Raw genomic sequence first — 18,972 nt, 5'->3', positions numbered from 1 at the left:
CTTATATAACGCTGAAAGGCATAAGGAGCGCTGCACATTTTGACATTTATAAACAGTCCCTGCTAGGAAGAGCTTACAGTCTAACTTGGACAGATGGACATGACATGACATATATCCTCTATCTATTTCTTATGTAACCCTCACTTCTTGCCTCCTGTAATTCACTGATTGTCCAACCTTCTTCAAATGTGAACCGCCTAGAAGTCTCTCGACTATGGTGGTATAGAAGAATAAAGTTATTATTATTATATAGGGTTGAGGATGCAGAGGAGTTAGGAGTTGAAAGCACTTTCAAAGAGGTGGGCTTTTAACTGGGCCTAACCACATATGTGCATATATACCCAGTCACGCTACTATTCAGTAAAGGAAAGTTGGGCCCTGATTCTATAAACAGAGCCTAACTCCTAAGTGCCATTGATGCAAATTGTCAAGCATTCCCTAGGTGCTGGTAGGCATTGAAAGATTAGATGCTCTTGCCATTAAGCCAGGGTTTTCTTGCCTAAATGAGTTAACCTAAGTCAAACCATGCCCAAATTCCATCCAGAGTCTTCCCCTAACCATGCCTACTTGTTGGTAGGTGTCTCCATGAAGTGGTAGGCATTTACCAGCTAATTGATTTTTTTAAATGATTTTAAAATTGTTTTTTAATGGTGCTCATTGGCTGCATGCAAGCATATGTACTTTAGATGATGTGATCTCAAATGGGAAAATGCTAAATTTATTACAACTGCAACAATCATTCGGCATATCAAAGTCTCAAGCTTATAAGTGGTTGCAGTTGAAACAGGCCATTCAGAAAGGGTTCCCTGATTGGCGCAACTTAAAAAATCAGTATAGCTTGCTGGACCTATGTTTCCAGGCAGATTTGCAAGGGCATCAGGCTGCCAAGTGGTATAAATTAATATCCAAATATTTGAATAAGAAACCTAAAACAACCCTAAAAGACATTTAGAGCATTGAGATAAAGCAGCAAATTTCTGCTCAATGGCTACGGATTTGGACTTGGAGGATGAGATGTACAGCGTCAGCATCTATGAGACAAACCTGTTTTTTTTTTGTTACATAGAGTTTTTTTGGACCCCAGTTCATTTACAAAAGTTGGACAGTTCTAAGCCTAATAGATGCTGGCATTGTCATCTTGAAGTAGGGACACTGGATAATTTGTTGTTTTATTGTCCCTTGATACTCAATTTTTGGAAATCTATATGGGGACAAATTAATGATACTAAAAACATCGATTTCATTGACCTATGATGTGGTCATATGTGGGACATTGTTGAAAGTCAAAAATCCAATGGACAGGTATAAAAGCAGACTTTTTATAATTATGACAGGAGTTGCCATGCAAATGATCACCAGGAATTGGAAAAACTGGGACAGGCTAAATTTTTCCTTTTGGTGGGAAACTTTGTGTCAATGTTACAGATTTTAAAAAATGAATTTGGAAATAGTGGAACATAATAAAATATTTAAAGCAACATGGAGTCCATTAACAAAATTTGTTAATTCAGATTAACTGTATAAGCCTTCAATTTCAATTTGATTTGCACACACATCCAGGGAGGGGGGGGGGGTATATTTTGTATTATAATTTGATTGACTGTAAGTGTTGTTTAAAGTATTACTTGTTTGTAAAATATTTTGCACTCGACTTGAAAATCAATAAAGAATTACCAAAAAAAAAAAAAATTACATTACATTAGTGACTTCTATTCCACCAGTATCTTGCAGTTCAAGGTGGATTACAAAAGAAGATAGCTGGACATTTCCAGGAAAATTACAATTTAGGGTGCTGTTTACATGATTGAGACTTTGAAGGGAAGTTTACAAGAGGGGATAGACATGGGGATGTGATTTGACATCTAGATAAATTTTTTGAATAGCAGGGTTTTGATTTCTGTTCAAAATGATTTGATGCTCAATTATCAGCGCCGATTAAGCCAATTAAGAAAATTAAGTTAGGCATCTAACTTTAGGCATCATAAATAGAATCTGGGCCTTGGTGCCTACCTTTCTTTATAGATTGGCTCCTAATAGGATTATCTTTTAAATATATTCAAATATGATAGCAACAGACGTTGATGAGCGTCAGATTTTGTCTTGCTTTCTTACTCCTAATTCTTTTTCTCCACCCAAATTGTTGGAGGATTTTTGAGTTCAAGTTAACTTTAATATACTCCTAATTATATAAGTGACTATGGGAAAAGGTGACAAACGCCAGCTTTTACAAAGCTGTGGTAGAGGTAAATGCTCTGACGCTCGTAGAATTCCTAAAAATGTCAGAGTATTTACCTCATTGGCCCATGGTAGAAACCTCTACCACAGCTTTGTAAAAGGAGCACAAAAGTAGTGGACAAAAAATAGTAAGACTAGCTGATTTTTTTTCATGTCTTAGGTCTATAAACAGTCTGCAAAAGTTATACCGTCTTTTTCGCTCCATAAGACGCACTTGACCATAAGACACACCCTAGATTTAGAGGAGGAAAACAAGAAAAAACATTCTGAACCAAATTCTCCCTGCCAGGCTCTGCACCCAACCGGCGATAGTCAAGAGGCGATAGTCCCGCTCGACTAAGGAGAGGATCCCTCTTGCGACATCTTTTCAACTAGGGAGACGATCTCTCTGTGTGGCATCTTTTCAAGTCAGCTACAGTTCCTCGTGTTATTATGGATGCACTCAGAGAATTGAAGCTGGAACCTCAACATGAGCGGCACAGATGTTCAGACTACATTTTTTTCTATGCATCTGGACATCATCTTGCACTGAGAGTCTCCAGAAGGCTCCTTAAAGGTAGCCAAGATGATATCCGGACTTTAGCCTATGGCTCCTGTCATAACCCCCTTAGACAAAGGCACATCCAGGTGGCACATGACAAGTTTTTCTCTGCGCCTTTAGGGGTTGCACCAGGTTTCAAGAGACTTGTAAGCTCAAAGTTTCAAAATGCCCACAACCAACAATGTTCTGGAGCTCAACAGAAAACTTACTTTATTATATTTTGGTAACAAAAACAACCAGCTTTCCAAGCAGCCAGTAAGAAAGTTCATGAGGAAAATAAAGCCAAATAATCAAAACACAGCTCTTAATGTCAGAATGTGCCTCAGCAATAGTATAGGCAGTTAAAAAAAACCAGTATTCAGGGGCTTTCTAAAACCCCAGTCTGCCCCAGTCTTTATGCACAGCAAATGCAGAGCAACCCCCCCCCCCTGAAAACAGGTATGTTCTTTAAGGAGAAGTCCTGGCTTCCCAGTAATTCTTGAACAGCACCAAAACAGTTCTATAACAGTTATTAAAAATCTGTGTGCTTGTGGGCACCGTTTGTACCAGTGCAAAGCCCTGGTTCACCAATGTACTTTGTGTGTTGGAAGTTTTCTTTCCCACCACAGAATAAAACACAAAGCTCCCCAAGTTTTTCTCTTGCACTGGGCTTTTTGTTCACACCTCTCCCCATCTGCACAAGGGGAAACTAAGTCAGTAGAGAAAAAACACCTTCAATTCAAAATAGACTCCAGTAGCAATTCAGTCTTAGTGGCAAAACAGTTTCATGTACAGGTTATCAGCAACAGCAAAAAAAAAAAAAGGAAAAGTTTCTTCAACTCCAAACCAAAACTTTAACAGTGTCCTCAGGAAAGATAGTAACTTTTAACTTGCCTTAGTACATTAGCAAACGTTTATTTCCATGGCCTATGCATGATCTTAAAATGAAAGGTCTGGAGGACTAGGTACCACCTGGTCAACCTGGCATTGTTATCTCTCATCAAATTCAACCACTTTAAGGTGGAGTGGTCAGTGACCAATGTGAATTCCTGGCCCTCCAGATAATGCTCTAGGCTCTGCATGGCCCATTTAGCGGCCAAACACTCCAGTTCTACTGTCGTGTAATGTTTTTCATTGTCATGTAACTTCCGGCTCAACACTGCCCCCAAGCTGGTTTGAGAGGCGTCCGTCTATAATACAAATGGTTTCTGGAAGTCAATGGAGGCTAACACGCCCAGAATACAAACTGGTCTTCAGGTCCTCCAGAGCCACTTTGGTAATTGGGCCATACTACTTCTCAGGTCTGTGTTTCCTCAGCATCTCAGTAAGAGCAGCAGCTCGGGTAGCAAAGTGAGCAATCAAGCACCGGTTCCTACCAAACCCAGGAACCCCCTTAACTGTCTCTTAGAATCAGGGGATGGGGAAATCCTGGATGCACTGTACTTTATCTACCAGCGGCTTCACTCTCCCCTTGAGACAAGATCCAAGCAATACATGTAGGTGTTGAAAGAACAGTAGAAAATATTGGTTATAATGGGAAGGAATTTTTGTTTTGGCCTGTTAGGCTTATATAGCTTTCTTATGCATTAGGCTGATATATCCTTTAGCACCAGGACTAAGGGCATGCACCATGTCTGTTCATTAAATTTCTTTTGGTGTTAATATCCTTCATCAGCCCAGGTAATGGTGTAGTTTGGGTATTTCTTCTTCAGCTTCTCCGTGGAGACAAAGTGATTAGCTCGACCAAAGCCCACTGAGTATCCGTAGACATGGATCTTCTTCTCCTGGCTCTTATGCATTATCCTTCCTCCCCCCAAACATTCACAGTCATAGCCTTGCTTCTCAATCTCAGCAGCAACTTTGTCATATATATCAGCGTGGTACTCTGCCCACTTATAACCCCGCACGATGTCTTTGCTGTCTTCGGAGTCGTCAGGGTGGGTTACGACAACCCGGATCAGTACATACTTGAATATACCATCTGGATCAATATCTACATCGGGAATCTGAGCCAGGCCCTCAGCCGCCATCTTTCCTCAGTGAGCAGCCCGTCAAGCGATGTTCAATCTAGCCAGGCAAAAGAGTCGTCGTAATAGGTTGCACACTATATCCAATCAAATTACTGAATGAAAAAAAAAGACAGGTAAGTTCCTTAAGGAGAAGTCCTGGCTTCCCAGTAACAGCACCAAAACAGTTCCACTACAGTATCAAAAATCTTTCCCAAACATGCTCAGGTCCGTGTGCTTGTGGGCACCGTTTGTACCAGTGCAAAGCCCTGGTTCACCAGCGTGCCTTACTGCTGGCTACCACAGAATAAAACACAAAGCTCCCTAAGTTTCTCTCTTGCACTGGGCTTTTGTTCAAACCTCCCCCCACATGCACATGGGAAAGCCAGAAGTCAGTAGAGAAAAAAAAAACCCAACAAATTTCAGTGGCTTCAAAACTCAGTCTTTAGTAGCAAAACAATTTCATGTACAGGTTACCAGCAGCAAACAAAATGGAAAAGTTTCTTCCACTCCAAACCAAAACTTCTCAGGTACATTAATTAGCAAACGTCCATTTCTTGCAGCTCTGAGGGACGCTCAGCTCTCCATTGGCTGTCCTGGCAGGCTTTCTGGGTATCAGTAACCTCGGGACCAGCCTCTTCCTGCTCCACTAGAGTAGGCTGCTCCAACGCATAGTTGTCAGGTCCGCGTTTTTTGCTGCTTTCGAAACCTGGTTGCGGTTTTGGGGGGCTGGTTTCTGATGTTTGTTGGAATTTACCGAGAAGCAGCCGAACCCACCAACGCTGTTCCAGCTGGCTCGCTGTGAATTCCAAGCCTCGTTCTGCTGCTCCAATAGCTTCGCGCGATCCATTCAAGCCTCGTTCAGGTGCTCCAATAGCGTCGCGCGATCCATTCAAGCCTCGTTCAGGTGCTCCAATGGCTTCTTGTCAGATCGTTCCAGACCTCGCTCTGGCTGTTCACCTACTTCCGATGATGACCGCTCCCCTTTGACAACGTGATGTTTGCAGCCTCCCTCCCAGTCCCACCCCCACCCTGGAAGTAAGAATGCAAGGAGCACGATTGAACTGATTTATCTGTAGCTAGCTGCTTTACTTTTAATCCCATATCCCCAGTATGGGATTGGGGGGGGGGGGGGGGCTTTGGTTCCCTTCTGTGTGCAAGATTGGGAATCAGACTGATTTGTAAAAGTTTCTCTTAACCTCAGGCAGGAGAAAGGTGTGGGGGTGATGTTAAATGCAGATTGTTTACGGTAGGGCTGCTCTGTAGTCACTGTTCACTGGGCAGGAATGTTGTCTAAAGGCATTTACAAATATCTGGGCTTTGGTGCTGGTGCAGATGTGAGTGAAAAACTGCATCAGTGTGTTTGGTTCTGAAGTTGTTGTTTTTAAAAATTATTTATCTTATTTGTTACAATTAAATAACAAACATTCATGAATATCAACAGAACTTCAGCATATACAGATACACTTAAAATAAGAAAGGAAAAATAAATCATCAATGATCTAGTCCGGGTAGCGCATGCTAATCCGGTGTGTGCGCTAAAAACGGTAGCGCACCTTTGTAAAAGGAGCCCATAGTGGTCACCAGTTCCCAATCTAGGAAATTAAATCTATCCATACCATCATTGACAGGCATAAATTGTGGCTTACTTTACTATGTCACAAAACATCTTCCTACACTGAAAAATAAAAACTTAAACTTGCAACAAAGATTTATCCTTAATAAAATCTTCCAACTGGGCTGGATCTAAAAATACATATTTATCACTTGCATGTGAGATAAGACATTTACATGAAAATTTTAAAAAGAAGGTTGTTCCGACTGCCAAAACCTTTGGCTTGAGCAGTAGGAACTGCCTCCTTTAAAACTGAATCTGTGGTTCTGAAGTATTAATGGGATTTATGTTTTTGATTATCCAGTTTATGTCATAAGAACATAAAAATAGCCTTTCTGGGTCAGACCAATGGTCCATCAAGCCCAGTAGCCTGTTCTCATAGTGGCCAATCCAGGTCACTAGTACCTGGCCAAAATCCAAGGTGTAGCAATATTCCATGCTACCAATACAGGGCAAGCAGTGGCTCCCCCCATGTCTTTCTCAATAACAGACTATGGACTTGTCCTCCAGGAACTTGTCCAAACATTTCTTAAAACCAGTTACACTATCCACTCTTACCACAACCTCTGGCAAGCGTTCCAGAGCTTAACTATTTTCTGAGTGAAATTTTTTTTCCTCCTATTGGTTTTAAAAGTATTTCCCTGTAACTTCATCTAGTGTCCCCTAGTCTTTGTAATTTTTGACAGAGTGAAAAATCGAACCATTTGTACCCGTTCTATTCCACTCAGGATTTTGTAGACTTCAATTATATCTCCCGTTTGTTGTCTCTTTTCCAAGCTGAACCGTTTGCCATCTCTTTTCCAAGCCCTAACCGTTTTAATCTTTCCTCATATGAGTGGGTTCCATCCCCTTTATCATCTTGGTCGCTTTTCTTTGAACCTTTTCCAGCGCCACTATATCTTTCTTGAGATAAGGAGACCAGAACTGAACGCAATACTCCAGATGAAGTTGCACCATGGAGCGATACAGGGGCATTATGACATTCTTAGTCTTGTTAACCATCCCTTTCTTAATAATTCCTAGCATCCTGTTTGCTTTTTTGGCTGCCGCCACACATTGGGCGGAAGATTTCATCATATTGTTTACGATGACACCCAGATCCTTTTCTTGGGCGCTAATCCCCAAGGTGGTGATTCAGGTTATTCTTCTCAATGTGCATCACTTTGCATTTGTCCACATTAAATTTCATCTGCCATTTGGGCTCCCAGTCTTCCAATTTCCTAAGGTCCGCCTGCAATTTTTCACAATCCGCATGCGTTTTAACAACTTTGAACAGTTTAGTGTCATCTGCAAATTTAATCACTTCACTCGTTGTTAAAACGCTTTGCGAATCTATACCAGAGTGCATTCGAACATGTTTTATTTTAATGTGACAAGGTGGAAAAAGTTGTTAATATATAAAAAATGTGGAAGTCTAATGAGTTTCTACTGGTTGGTGGGAGAAATCTTTTAATTTCTTTAAGTGCTAGGAAAAGTAGAATATTTAACTGATCACAGGGGCCAGTGTGCCATTCAGGCAGTCTGTTATTTAACTGTCACGTCTTTTTTTTTCTTCTTCCTATTTTTCATCTTAAACAGTGGCTTTTTACAGTATTGGGGCCAATGCAATAAAACTTGCATTAGAGCAGTGCACATTCATTTATTTATTGGGTTTAATTGCCTTTATGAAGGGGTTCACACACAAGGCAGTGTACAGCATCTACAGTTTGATAGACAGCTTACAATTTTGTTAGTTTAGCTTCCTAACGCAAGCTTAACACCGGTCACGGTGCTCTCCTTTTCCCGTTGGTGGGGCCTTGCAAATAAAAAAGCGAGAGAGAGAAACTGCTACCTAACAGACTTTCTGAGCAGCTTTCTACCATTATACGCTGCTTGGACACGACAGCCCAAAGCCCTGCTGCATGCAGCTCGTGGGGCACTCCAACACTTGCCTATTTGTCAAAACTTGCTAATAATATATAAACAGAATACAGCATACTAAGGAAATTGATTTATTAATTATCACTATGATAGTAAGCTATTTACCTTGTTGGGTTTTTGGTGTCAAATTGATTGGGCTATTTTTGGGCTTCTTTTTGGCATCAATTGAGCTAGATCATTTTTCACCATCTGGCAACGCTGCTGCTCAGTGCCAGCCTGACCTCTCAGCCCTGCTGCAACCCTCGTCCTTGTAGATGTTCTGCCATTCTTTCTAAGGCTTCTGCCTTAGCACTTAAGAGTCTGCAGCCGTGCCCCCAAGCTCCGGGAGCTTCTCTGAGTACCCTGCAGCTTGGAACAGAGACAGCTGAAGGGAGATATGATTGAAATCTACAAAATCCTGAGTGGAGTAGAAAGGGGACAAGTTTTGTTAACTATTCCTCTAAAAGTGAAAAAGAATATTCTTTGTGATTTTTATAATTTTTTTTTTTAATAGATTTATGTAGAACTTTGCATTAGTGAACAAGTTCATACTTGTATGAATAAAAACAGATTTTTGATTGGTTGGTTGGTTTCTTTAAACAATGGTCTCTCTCTTGCTTATAGGAAGTAAGTTGAATTAAAGTCAGCATGAGTTGGGACAGCCACGTTACCAGGGTGAGAGAGGGCAACCCAGCCATCATACAGTGGTGACATCTACTGGCCAGAGAAGGCCATTGTCTGCCTAATGATTTGTTCTCCCTTAGTCTTTTTAGTAAGTTTCTCATGATCGCATATACCCGTTTGTATGTATTGTTTTACAGCTTGTTAACATTATAAAGACACAACATTCCATAGCTCTGCCTTTTATTCGCTACAAATTTTTAATAACTTTTTTATTTTTCAGACTAGACTCTCCATCCTCTGCCCCTTTTAAGTTAGTTAAAACATTCTCTTTCAAGGGCTTATGACTTTTCAATCTTCCCTTTTTTTCTGTTTTGATAAGTAGCCTCACGTAAGCACTGCTCTACTACTCGGCTTTTTGGTCATGTTTCCCTTTGTGTAAACGCGCCTCTTTTTGGTGTGCAAGAAGTTAGGAGACGCCGACACAGTAAGTAGCTACATTTTTCTCTTCCCCTATGTATGGTTTTTAATTCTAGATAATTGCAAGAATATAAATGCCTACAAATACTTTTCCACTTATTGAACTTGAGACCTGCACAGTTTATCGTTAATAACAAAATAAACTTTCCCCCAAATAGTTATGAGAAGCTTGCAACCCTTGTGCAGAAGGTATGACCTGAGCTTCTTTTGTTCATTGTGCTATATCAGGCTCTGACACAATAGTAAGCTAGGAAAATATTTGCTCAAAACAGTGTCAGAGGCTGAGTGTCCACAAGAGGGCAGGGCAGCAATTGAAAAGGAGCCTGTGTCTCGGCAACATTCTCAAAATTCCGCGTTAAAAAATGCAGCTGTTGTGAGAGCGAACTTAAAAAAGCAAGACATTCTCCAAAAATCTCGTATGCAAATGATGTCGGCGGAGAGCAGGGGAGATTTGCTCAATTTACATGCGTCGAGTCGCTGACCGGCACATGCGCAGAATATACAAGGAAAGAGGCGTGAATGTGCGCATGTCACTGGAAAGCCGTAAGCGGTGTGTCAATCATAAGCATACAAGAGCTATTGGACGAGTAGGAGGGTCGAAGCTACGTCATCTTTTATCAATCGCACATAAAATATGCCCTGCCTTTCTCTACAAAAAAACTAATAATTCAGGTAAATCTTGTAATTGGTTTTTTTTCCAATTCTTTATTCATTTTTCATCTTCCATCAAGTACACAATATTACATCAATTGAATAAGAACATAAGAAATGCCTCCACTGGGTCAGACCAGAGGTCCATCGTGCCCAGCAGTCCGCCCACGTGGTGGTCCAACAGGTCTAGGACCTGTGCAGTAGCCCTCTATCTTTACCCCTCTATCCCTTTTTCCAGTAGGAAATTGTCCAATCCTTTCTTGAACCCATGCACCGTACTCTGCCCTATTACGCCCTCTGGAAGCGCATTCCAGATGTCCACAACACGCTGGGTAAAGAAAAACTTCCTAGCATTTGTTTTGAATCTGTCCCCTTTCAGCTTTTCCGAATGCCCTCTTGTTCTTTTATGTTCTGAAAGTTTGAAGAATCTGTCCCTCTCTACTCTCTCTATGCCCTTCATGATCTTGTAGGTTTCTATCATGTCCCCTCTAAGTCTCCGCTTTTCCAGGGAGAAGAGCCCCAGTCTCTCCAGTCTTTCAGTGTATGAAAGGTTTTCCATGCCTTTAATCATTTGTGTCGCTCTCCTCTGAACCCTCTCAAGTATTGCCATATCCTTCTTAAGATACGGTGACCAATACTGGACACAGTACTCCAGGTGCGGGCGCACCATTGCCCGATACAACGGCAGGATGACTTCTTTCGTTCTGGTTGTAATACCCTTCTTGATAATACCCAACATTCTGTTTGCCTTCTTTGAGGCTGCTGCGCATTGTGCCGTTGACTTCATTGTTGTGTCCACCAGTACGCCCAAGTCCCTTTCAAGGCTACTTCCCTCTAATACTAATCCCCCCATTTGGTAGCTGAACATCCGGTTCTTTTTCCCTATATGCATGACCTTGCATTTCCCTACATTGAATTTCATCTGCCATTTATTCGCCCACTCCTCCAGTTTGTTTAGGTCCCTTTGTAGTTCCTCACACTCTTCGGCAGTTGTAACCCTGCTACAGAGTTTGGTGTCATCCGCAAATTTTATAACTTCACATTTCGTCCCATATCACTTGAAATTCTTTCTATTGTCATCTTAAATACATAAATTATCTCCCTCCCCCACCCACCTTTTTCACAAATATTGCAATTAAAAAAAAACATACTTGTGCTAACGTTGGTTTTTAATAAGCGTGCATGAAACATGCCTGTCTCCCCCCCTAAACTCAAAAGAAGTGAGATTTTACTACTCTCCTCTTATAAAATATAGATACACATTTTTTTTTCAATAGCCACAGTCAAGACAAGTGCTGGCACTGTAACGGCACCCCCAGACCATTGTTGGAGACTACTAAAAACCTCGCTAAAGACAGAGAGAATCCGTTTTGATAATTCACCGCTAAAATACGTGCAGACAAAACCGCTGGAAAAGAGTTTAGCGACTGTGTTAAAGTTTTGAGAATCTTGCCCTCAGTTTTTGAAGTCTCACAAGTTCACATCTAATTTATGCATATGCAAATATTAGACTTAGAGCTATGTGATTGGTCTATAGTGCAGTTTTGATCTGCTATAAGTGCAAAAAAAATTCTAGGTCTTGTTTCTCTTCAGTGGTCACACATCAGCAAGAATGTGTAAAGATAAGGTCCTGTGATATTCAGACCATGGGAGGCAGCCCGGCTATCTCCTTCGGTTGGCAATGAATCCTGAAATTCAGTGCAGGGCTTATCGGGCGACTTGCATTAAATTTCCAGGTTTGTTGAATTTTTTTTTTGCTTCTAGAAACATAACCGGTTAAATCAATATTCACTGGATGACCAGCTAACTTGTAGCTTTGATCTTATTGCTGACCTACAAGTATGTTCATTCTGCTGCCCCTCAATATCCCTCCTCGTTTCTCTCTCCTTATACACCTCCCAGAGAACTCCGTTCCTCAGATAAGTCACTCCTAGCGTTACCCTTCTCCTTCGCTGCCAATTCCAGACTTCGTTCCTTTCATCTAGATGCCCCCTATGCCTGGAGTAAATTAACCGAGTTTGTCCGTCAAGCCCCTTCCCTTGTTTAAAAGCAGACTGAAAACCCACCTTTTTGATATAGCCTTCAATCCTTAACCCTACTCCTCTGATGTCATAATGCCTCATTCCACCAATAAGAGCCAACCTCATCAGTGATGTCACAATGGCTTGATTGTCCTGTACTCCCATCTGCCCTCCAACCCAGCCAGCTGATTAACCATTCCCCTTAACTGTATCCATGACATCTTGTTTGTCTGTCTTGCCTGTTTAGATTGTAAGCTCTTTTGAGCAGGGACTGTTTTTCTTCTTTGTGACTGTGCAGCGTTGCTTGCGTCTGGTAGCGCTATAGAAATAATAGTAGTAGTAGAAGGACAAAGATGGGTCTATCTGACTGCTCAGCTTAGCTGGTCAGCCAATTTATACTGGCATTAACCAGCAACATAGCTGGTGACTGGGCTGGCCACTAACCGTGAATATTCAGCAGAGAAAGCCAGCTATCTTCCACTGAATATTTGTGGTTAGCTGTCTTAGTGCTATTTAAATGGCCGAAAGCTGTTCCCACACCAATGGGGGGGGGGGGGGTAAAAGGAAGGGAGAAGGCCCACTGCTGTCAGGGGGAGCAGGGAAGAGGTGCTGCTGGATAGGGGAAGGTAAAAGGAAGGGAGAAGGGCTAATGCTGGACAGGGGGAGCAGGCAAAGGGTAGTAGTGGACAGCCGAGGTAAGAGAGAGACAGAAAGCGGCCAAGAAGAGAGAGGAAAAGAAAGAAAGACAGACACACACATCTGTTCTAGCACCCGTTAATGTAACGGGCTTAAAGACTAGTTATATTATAACAGGCCAAATTTAATGCTCCTTTTTAATTGTATTGTTATTGGCGTTTTTGTTTTCCCCATTATATTTTATCTGTATCTTGCTTAGAAGTTGGATAAGCGACAGAATCAAATTTTAATAAAAACTTGAAACTACTTTGCGTTATCATTTTTACATGTGTTTTGCCCAGTCTATAGCACCTACTGGGCAGACTTCCTACAAGAAATCTCACAAGAAGGGATTGACTACCCGAAGGTTCAGGAATAGAGTGAAGGCTTACAAGAAAGAAGATTACCGAGGTAATCTTTCCTTCTTTCTTTTTGGATAGGAAATGGCATAAGAGGAAACAACTGATGCCATCATGAATTCTCTGTTTCAAAATGATAGACCACCTCTATTTTGGTGGCCCAGAAAAACTTCTTTTTTATGCTTTATCATCAGTGATCTGACCCCTAAATAACCCATCAGAGTATCCCCCTAACTGAGCCATTGGTGCTCCAGAAGCATCACTTCTCCAATTTAGTCAGAGGGATCCACACAGCTGGTAATGTTGCAACAGACAAAAATATTTCTTCTTTTAAGTCAGTTTTTATTTGCACCTTTACAGAGAACATATAGCACCAGTTTATAGCACTATATACCCAGGAGGGAGCATTTCATTTTAGTGGACAGAAATCCCTTAAATACTTTTTAAGTTTTAATCTGCTTATTATATAAAAAGAACAAGGCAGATATCAAAAAGCAAGATAATGCAGAATAGAAAGAGCTCCTTTTACTAAGTTGCGATAGCGGTTTTAATGCGCGTGCTAGACCTTAACGCCAGCATTGAGCTGGCGTTAGTTCTAGCCGCGTAGCATGGGTTTAGTGCGCGCTAAAAACGCTATCGCAGCTTAGTAAAAGGAGCCCAAAGGTCAACGCCAACATCCTGCAAACCAGCCTTCCCATCTATCAAGGGTCCAATATAATCATATCAACTGCGCAGGAGGCCTGCACTCTTATGACCTCCCGCTACATATCAAGCCAAACATCCATCCCCTAACAGCCCCCCTCTTACTACTCCTCTGTTCAAACCAAACCCCATATATATTAATGAACTAGCTGATTACCCGGTGTTGCCCGGATATTTATTTATCCCAATCTTCAATTATCGATAGACTTGTTTATTTCGTGGACATCTTCATTTTTAGCAGCAAGAATGTCCCTCTCTAAGGGGCTGAACTTGGACTTAAACGGCATTGTGAGTGTCAGCATTAATCTCAGCGAGAGAGAAAACAGTGGATTAGAGACTAATATCGGTCGTTTTTGATGTCACTTCCTTTCCCCCACCCACATGTCATCCCCTCCCCCCCCAGTATTTGTGCCCAGATAGTAAGTTTTATGTATACCAAGTCTGGTTGAAATCTGTCCATGCATTTATGGATTAGACAGTATATGTCTTTTTCGATGTTGCCTCCTTCCCTCCCCCTGCCCTCCCCACATCACCCCCTTCTTCCCCCCCACAGTTTTTCAGAAGCAGTTTCTTGGCTGAAAATAAGTAAGTTCTTAAACATAGATTAGAGTGAACTTTTTCCTTTTAAAGAAAACATTTATAACATGGTTTGAGCGGATAGCGTAGCTGGTTTTAAGAAAGGTTTGGACAAGTTCTTGGAGGAAAAGTCCATAGTCTGTTATTGAGAAAGACAAGGGGGAAGCCACTGCTTGCCCTGGATCGGTAGCATGGAATGTTGCTACACCTTGGATTTTGGCCACCGTGAGAACGGGCTACTGGGCTTGATGGACCATTGGTCTGACCCAGTAAGGCTATTCTTATGGTCTTATGATGTTTTGTAGGTATCACTTAGGGCTCCTTTTACAAAGGTGCGCTAGTGTTTTTAACGCACGCACCTGACTAGCATGTGCTATAGCGCATGCTAGCCGAAAATCTACCGCATGCGGCAATTTAGTGCGCTATTCTGCATGTTAAGGCCCTAGCGCGCATTTGTAAAAGGAGCCCTTAGAGAATGAATGAATCGACAGATTGTTGTTGATTGTACTATTTGGATAAATGTTACTAAGAAGCACCGCCCCCGAAGAAACAGTAATGTGAAACGGTTGAGTCACCATCGGGCAAAGAAGTTAAGTGCTTTCTTTTTTTCCCTAGTAATGTAATGTAATGTAATTTATTTCTTATATACCGCTACATCCGTTAGGTTCTAAGCGGTTTACAGAAAATATACATTAAGATTAGAAATAAGAAAGGTACTTGAAAAATTCCCTTACTGTCCCGAAGGCTCACAATCTAACTAAAGTACCTGGAGGGTAATAGAGAAGTGAAAAGTAGAGTTAGAGGAAAAATAAAAATAAAATAAACATTTTAACAAGACAGCATTGATCTAAATACTTTGGAAGGTAGAAGAGAGGAGAGAAAGGAATAGAAGCAGAAGGGGGAGCCGTTGAACAGTAGAATTCTGGAGAAATTTAAATGATAGAAATAGAAGAAAACAAAGACAAAAGGCAAAACAATAGATAAGATTAAAGATAAATCATAAGCTGGAAAGAAAAATAAAATAAAACTTTGTCTTCAGTCCACGGTTTCAGCGTCAGTGATGAAGTGGAGCAAGTAAGTTTAGGAGGAGCGATTGACGTTTCCAGAAAGGGCTTCTTCAGTGTTATTTATATATATATATTTATTTTATATACTGTGGGGCTCATAATCGAAAGAGAAAAGCGTCCAAAAACTGGCCTAAGTCGGCACTTGGACGAACATTTCTCAAACACGTCCAAGCGCCGATAATAAAATCGGGTTTTGGATGTATTTCTAGGCCTTCATAGTGCCGCTCAATGTCCAAAGCTAAACGGGGCGTTTCTGGAGGCGTGTCGAGGGCGGGAGATAGGCGGGACGTGGGCCGGCTTAGACTTAGTCGTACAGCTTGTATAACTGAAAGTTTTACAACAGAGCCTAGACGGAACTTGGACGTTGTGACTTAGATCATGTAAAACGTGGTCTAAGTCACAAAAAAACACCTAAAATCACCAGATAAGCACGACAAACACATAATACAGACCCCCCCCCCCCACACTACCCCGGTGATCACCGACTCCCCCCCCCCCCATAAAAATATTAATCACACCTTTAAAATTCAGCCTCCAGACCATCGCTGCTTACACAGCATCAGGGATCTCTGCTTCATCCCAACCTGCAGTCTCTCCACCTGACAGCTTGGTTCCTCTCAACGTAACTCCCCTTCAGTTTTCACAAGCTGTGCGGGATGTTTTGGAGGCTTCACGGAAGCCTGCTACTGGACAATGCTATTCCAAAAAATGGACTAGATTTTCTACTTGGTGCTTTTCTCATCACGAGGTGCCTCAACATGCCTCCTTGTCCTCTGTTTGGACTATCTTTTGCACCTGTCTCATTCTGGCCTCAAATCTACATTGATCCGAGTCCATCTGAGTGCAATTGCTGCTTTTCATCAGCCTCTTTGAGGGAAACCTCTTTCTGTTCATCCTGTGGTTTCAAGATTCATGAAAGGACTTTTCCATGTCAATCCTCTCCTCAAACCGCCTTCCGTGGTTTGGGACCTCAATGTTGTTCTTTCTCAACTTATGAAGCCTCCATTTGAACCTCTTAACAAGGCCCCTCTGAAGTATCTCACTTGGAAAGTGGTGTTTCTCATTGGCCTCACTTCTGCTCGTCGAGTTAGTGAGCTTCAAGCATTGGTTGCGGATCCGCCTTTCACTGTGTTCCATTATGACAAGGTGGTGCTTCGCACTCATCCAAAATTCCTTCCTAAGGTGGTCTCGGAATTTCATCTCAATCAATCCATTGTTCTTCCAGTGTTTTTCCCAAAGCCTCATTCTCATCCTGGAGAATCGGCCCTTCACACTCTGGTCTGTAAACGTGCTTTGGCTTTCTACCTGGAACGTACCAAGCTGCACAGAACGGCTCCTCAACTTTTCATCTCCTTCGATCCGAACAAGTTGGGGCATCCTATCTCTAAGCGTACCATCTCCAACTGGATGGCGGCTTGTATCTCTTTCTGCTATGCCCAGGCTGGATTACCCCTTCACAGTAAAGTGACAGCCCATAAGGTCAGAGCAATGGCAGCCTCTGTAGCCTTCCTCAGATCGACACCGATTGAGGAAATTTGTACAGCTGCCACTTGGTCCTCGGTTCATACCTTCACTTCTCATTATTGTCTGGATACTTTCTCCAGACGGGATGGACAGTATGGCCAAACAGTATTGCAAAATTTATTTTCCTGAGTTGCCAACTCTCCCACCATCCCATTGGGGTTAGCTTGGAGGTCACCCACTAGTGAGAATACTTGCCTGCTTGTCCTGGGATAAAGCAATGTTACTTACCGTAACAGTTGTTATCCAGGGACAGCAGGCAGCTATTCTCACGTCCCACCCACCTCCCCTGGGTTGGCTTCTCTGCTAGCTATCTGAACTGGGGAGACACGCCCGGTGCATCGGGCGGGAAGGCACTGGCGCATGCGCGGTGCGGGTGACTGGAAACTTCTGAAGTTTCTACAAGCAAGTATGCTTGTGAAACGTCCGCTTCGGGGCTCTGTTGGATGACGTCACCCACTAGTGAGAATAGCTGCCTGCTGTCCCTGGATAACAACTGTTACGGTAATTAACATTGCTTTTTCGACCATAAAAATGTTCAAGTTAGAAACGTCCAAATCAGCACCATTTAGATGTGGGAGGGGTCAGTATTGTAATGAATTGACCACATGAACATGCCAACAGGGCACTGCTGTGAACTTCACCTAAAGAATGCTGGATGTATATCTCGCCATAACCCCCTTCAAATTTATGGTGTCTTCCAAAACTCTCCCCAAACCTACCATACCTACCTGTCTACCACCCTAATAACCCTTATGGCTGCAGGTGGCACCTATATGACAATAGAGTAGGGTTTTGGTGGGCTCATACTTTTCCACTTGGTTAGAGTGGTTCCTCCTCTCTATGGTTCATTAGACTACTTAAGACACCTGTGTGATGCTCTACTAGAATTTCCTATACCAGGTGCTGCTGTTCTACAGACAGGTATGTACTCCCTCCAGTGGTCATCTGATCAGTTTGGGTCCCTTTTGATACTTGGATGCTTCTAAAACAGATCTAAGTCCCGTGTAGGACGTCTTACAAAAGGTTCGATTTTCATAGCAAAATGTCTAAGTCTAACCTGTCCCAAAGTCTGCCCAAAACACGCCCATAATGTGCCTCTTTACATGCCCCTTTTAGACGTTCTGGAGGTTGAATGACCTGCAAGACGTCCAGATTTCTAGTTCTGAAAATTGGCACGTGTACGCTTTGGTGAGCAAAATGTCTTAAGTGCCAATTTGGGCGTTCTTTTGGGATGTTTTGGTTATGCCCCTAATAATCGCATATCTCATTTGGAGAAGAAAAATAATAAAAATGTTAGTTCCATCGTCGGTGTTTGGATGTATTTCCCCAAATTTTATAATTACCCCTAACTCTTTTTTTTTTTTTTTAGTGCTATTTTAGCATTTCTTCATCTGGAAGTAAAAGTTCAGGTTAGTTCCAGTAAATCAGATGCTGTCATCAGTGTTTCCTCACATTTTAGAGCAATGAAATGGAAATCAATTGCCAAAGTTAGAAAAAAATTTGGGACTCTCCGCATCTAATTAAGGAAAGCCCTGACACATCAGGAAATGGAGGGGGGCTACTCGGGGTTGGGGGGGGATTAGCACTGTTCTACTGGGCTTGATTGCATTGTGCTACTCAGGTTTTTTTTTTATTATTACAAGCTTTCATGTTCCTCTTACAAGGAGGTTACTAATTCTACATTTAGGAATGAGGCTTTTATTTAAATGTAGCTTTGTCTAAGTCCTCATAACAGAATATATAACTCGCAGAGAGCAGAAGAAACAGAATTTATTGCACCATTGACAAAAGCAAGACAGCTCTTTTTTGATGTAAGTATTACTGCTTTTCATTTCTATAACATTAGTAGACATGCGCAGCACTGTTATTTTTAAATGCTTTTAAATGCTTTAGTATATACATTCACTAGTGTTGTAGCCCGTTACATTAACGAGTGCTAGAGACTCCACTTCCTCCTGCCCATGTTCCCTCTGTTAAGCGGTGATTTTTTTTTTCCCACTGAATTTGAATTCAAGATGGAA

General features: G+C 41.9%; 2 protein-coding genes across 5 annotated transcripts in view; one reads left to right on the top strand and one right to left on the bottom strand.

The window, feature by feature from the left end:
- Positions 1-2,963: 2,963 nt before the first annotated feature.
- On the bottom strand, positions 2,964-5,585 carry LOC117346898 (14 kDa phosphohistidine phosphatase-like). The gene has a single exon (XM_033917134.1). It carries the CDS (start codon positions 4,783-4,785, stop codon positions 4,414-4,416), a length of 372 nt encoding a protein of 123 aa, XP_033773025.1. The 5' UTR covers positions 4,786-5,585; the 3' UTR covers positions 2,964-4,413.
- A 105-nt stretch (positions 5,586-5,690) lies between these two features.
- The window catches only part of LOC117346911 (cytokine receptor-like factor 1), a 43,069-nt gene continuing 29,787 nt past the window's right edge, over positions 5,691-18,972 (top strand). For 2 of the 4 annotated variants that reach the window (XM_033917161.1, XM_033917158.1), the window contains exons 1-2: positions 5,719-5,799; positions 8,900-9,047. The gene's annotated coding sequence lies outside the window, so the exon portion shown is untranslated. Of the gene's footprint in view, positions 5,800-8,899; positions 9,048-9,368; positions 9,384-18,972 lie in introns of those variants that run through there. The other 2 variants (XM_033917159.1, XM_033917160.1) reach the window with 2 other exon arrangements.

Source organism: Geotrypetes seraphini, chromosome 12 (genome assembly GCF_902459505.1).
Source record: "Geotrypetes seraphini chromosome 12, aGeoSer1.1, whole genome shotgun sequence".
In the NCBI taxonomy this organism is placed as follows: Eukaryota; Metazoa; Chordata; class Amphibia; order Gymnophiona; family Dermophiidae; genus Geotrypetes; species Geotrypetes seraphini.
The sequence above is the reverse complement of the archived record's forward strand: the minus strand, read 5'-3'. Positions and strand labels throughout refer to the sequence as shown.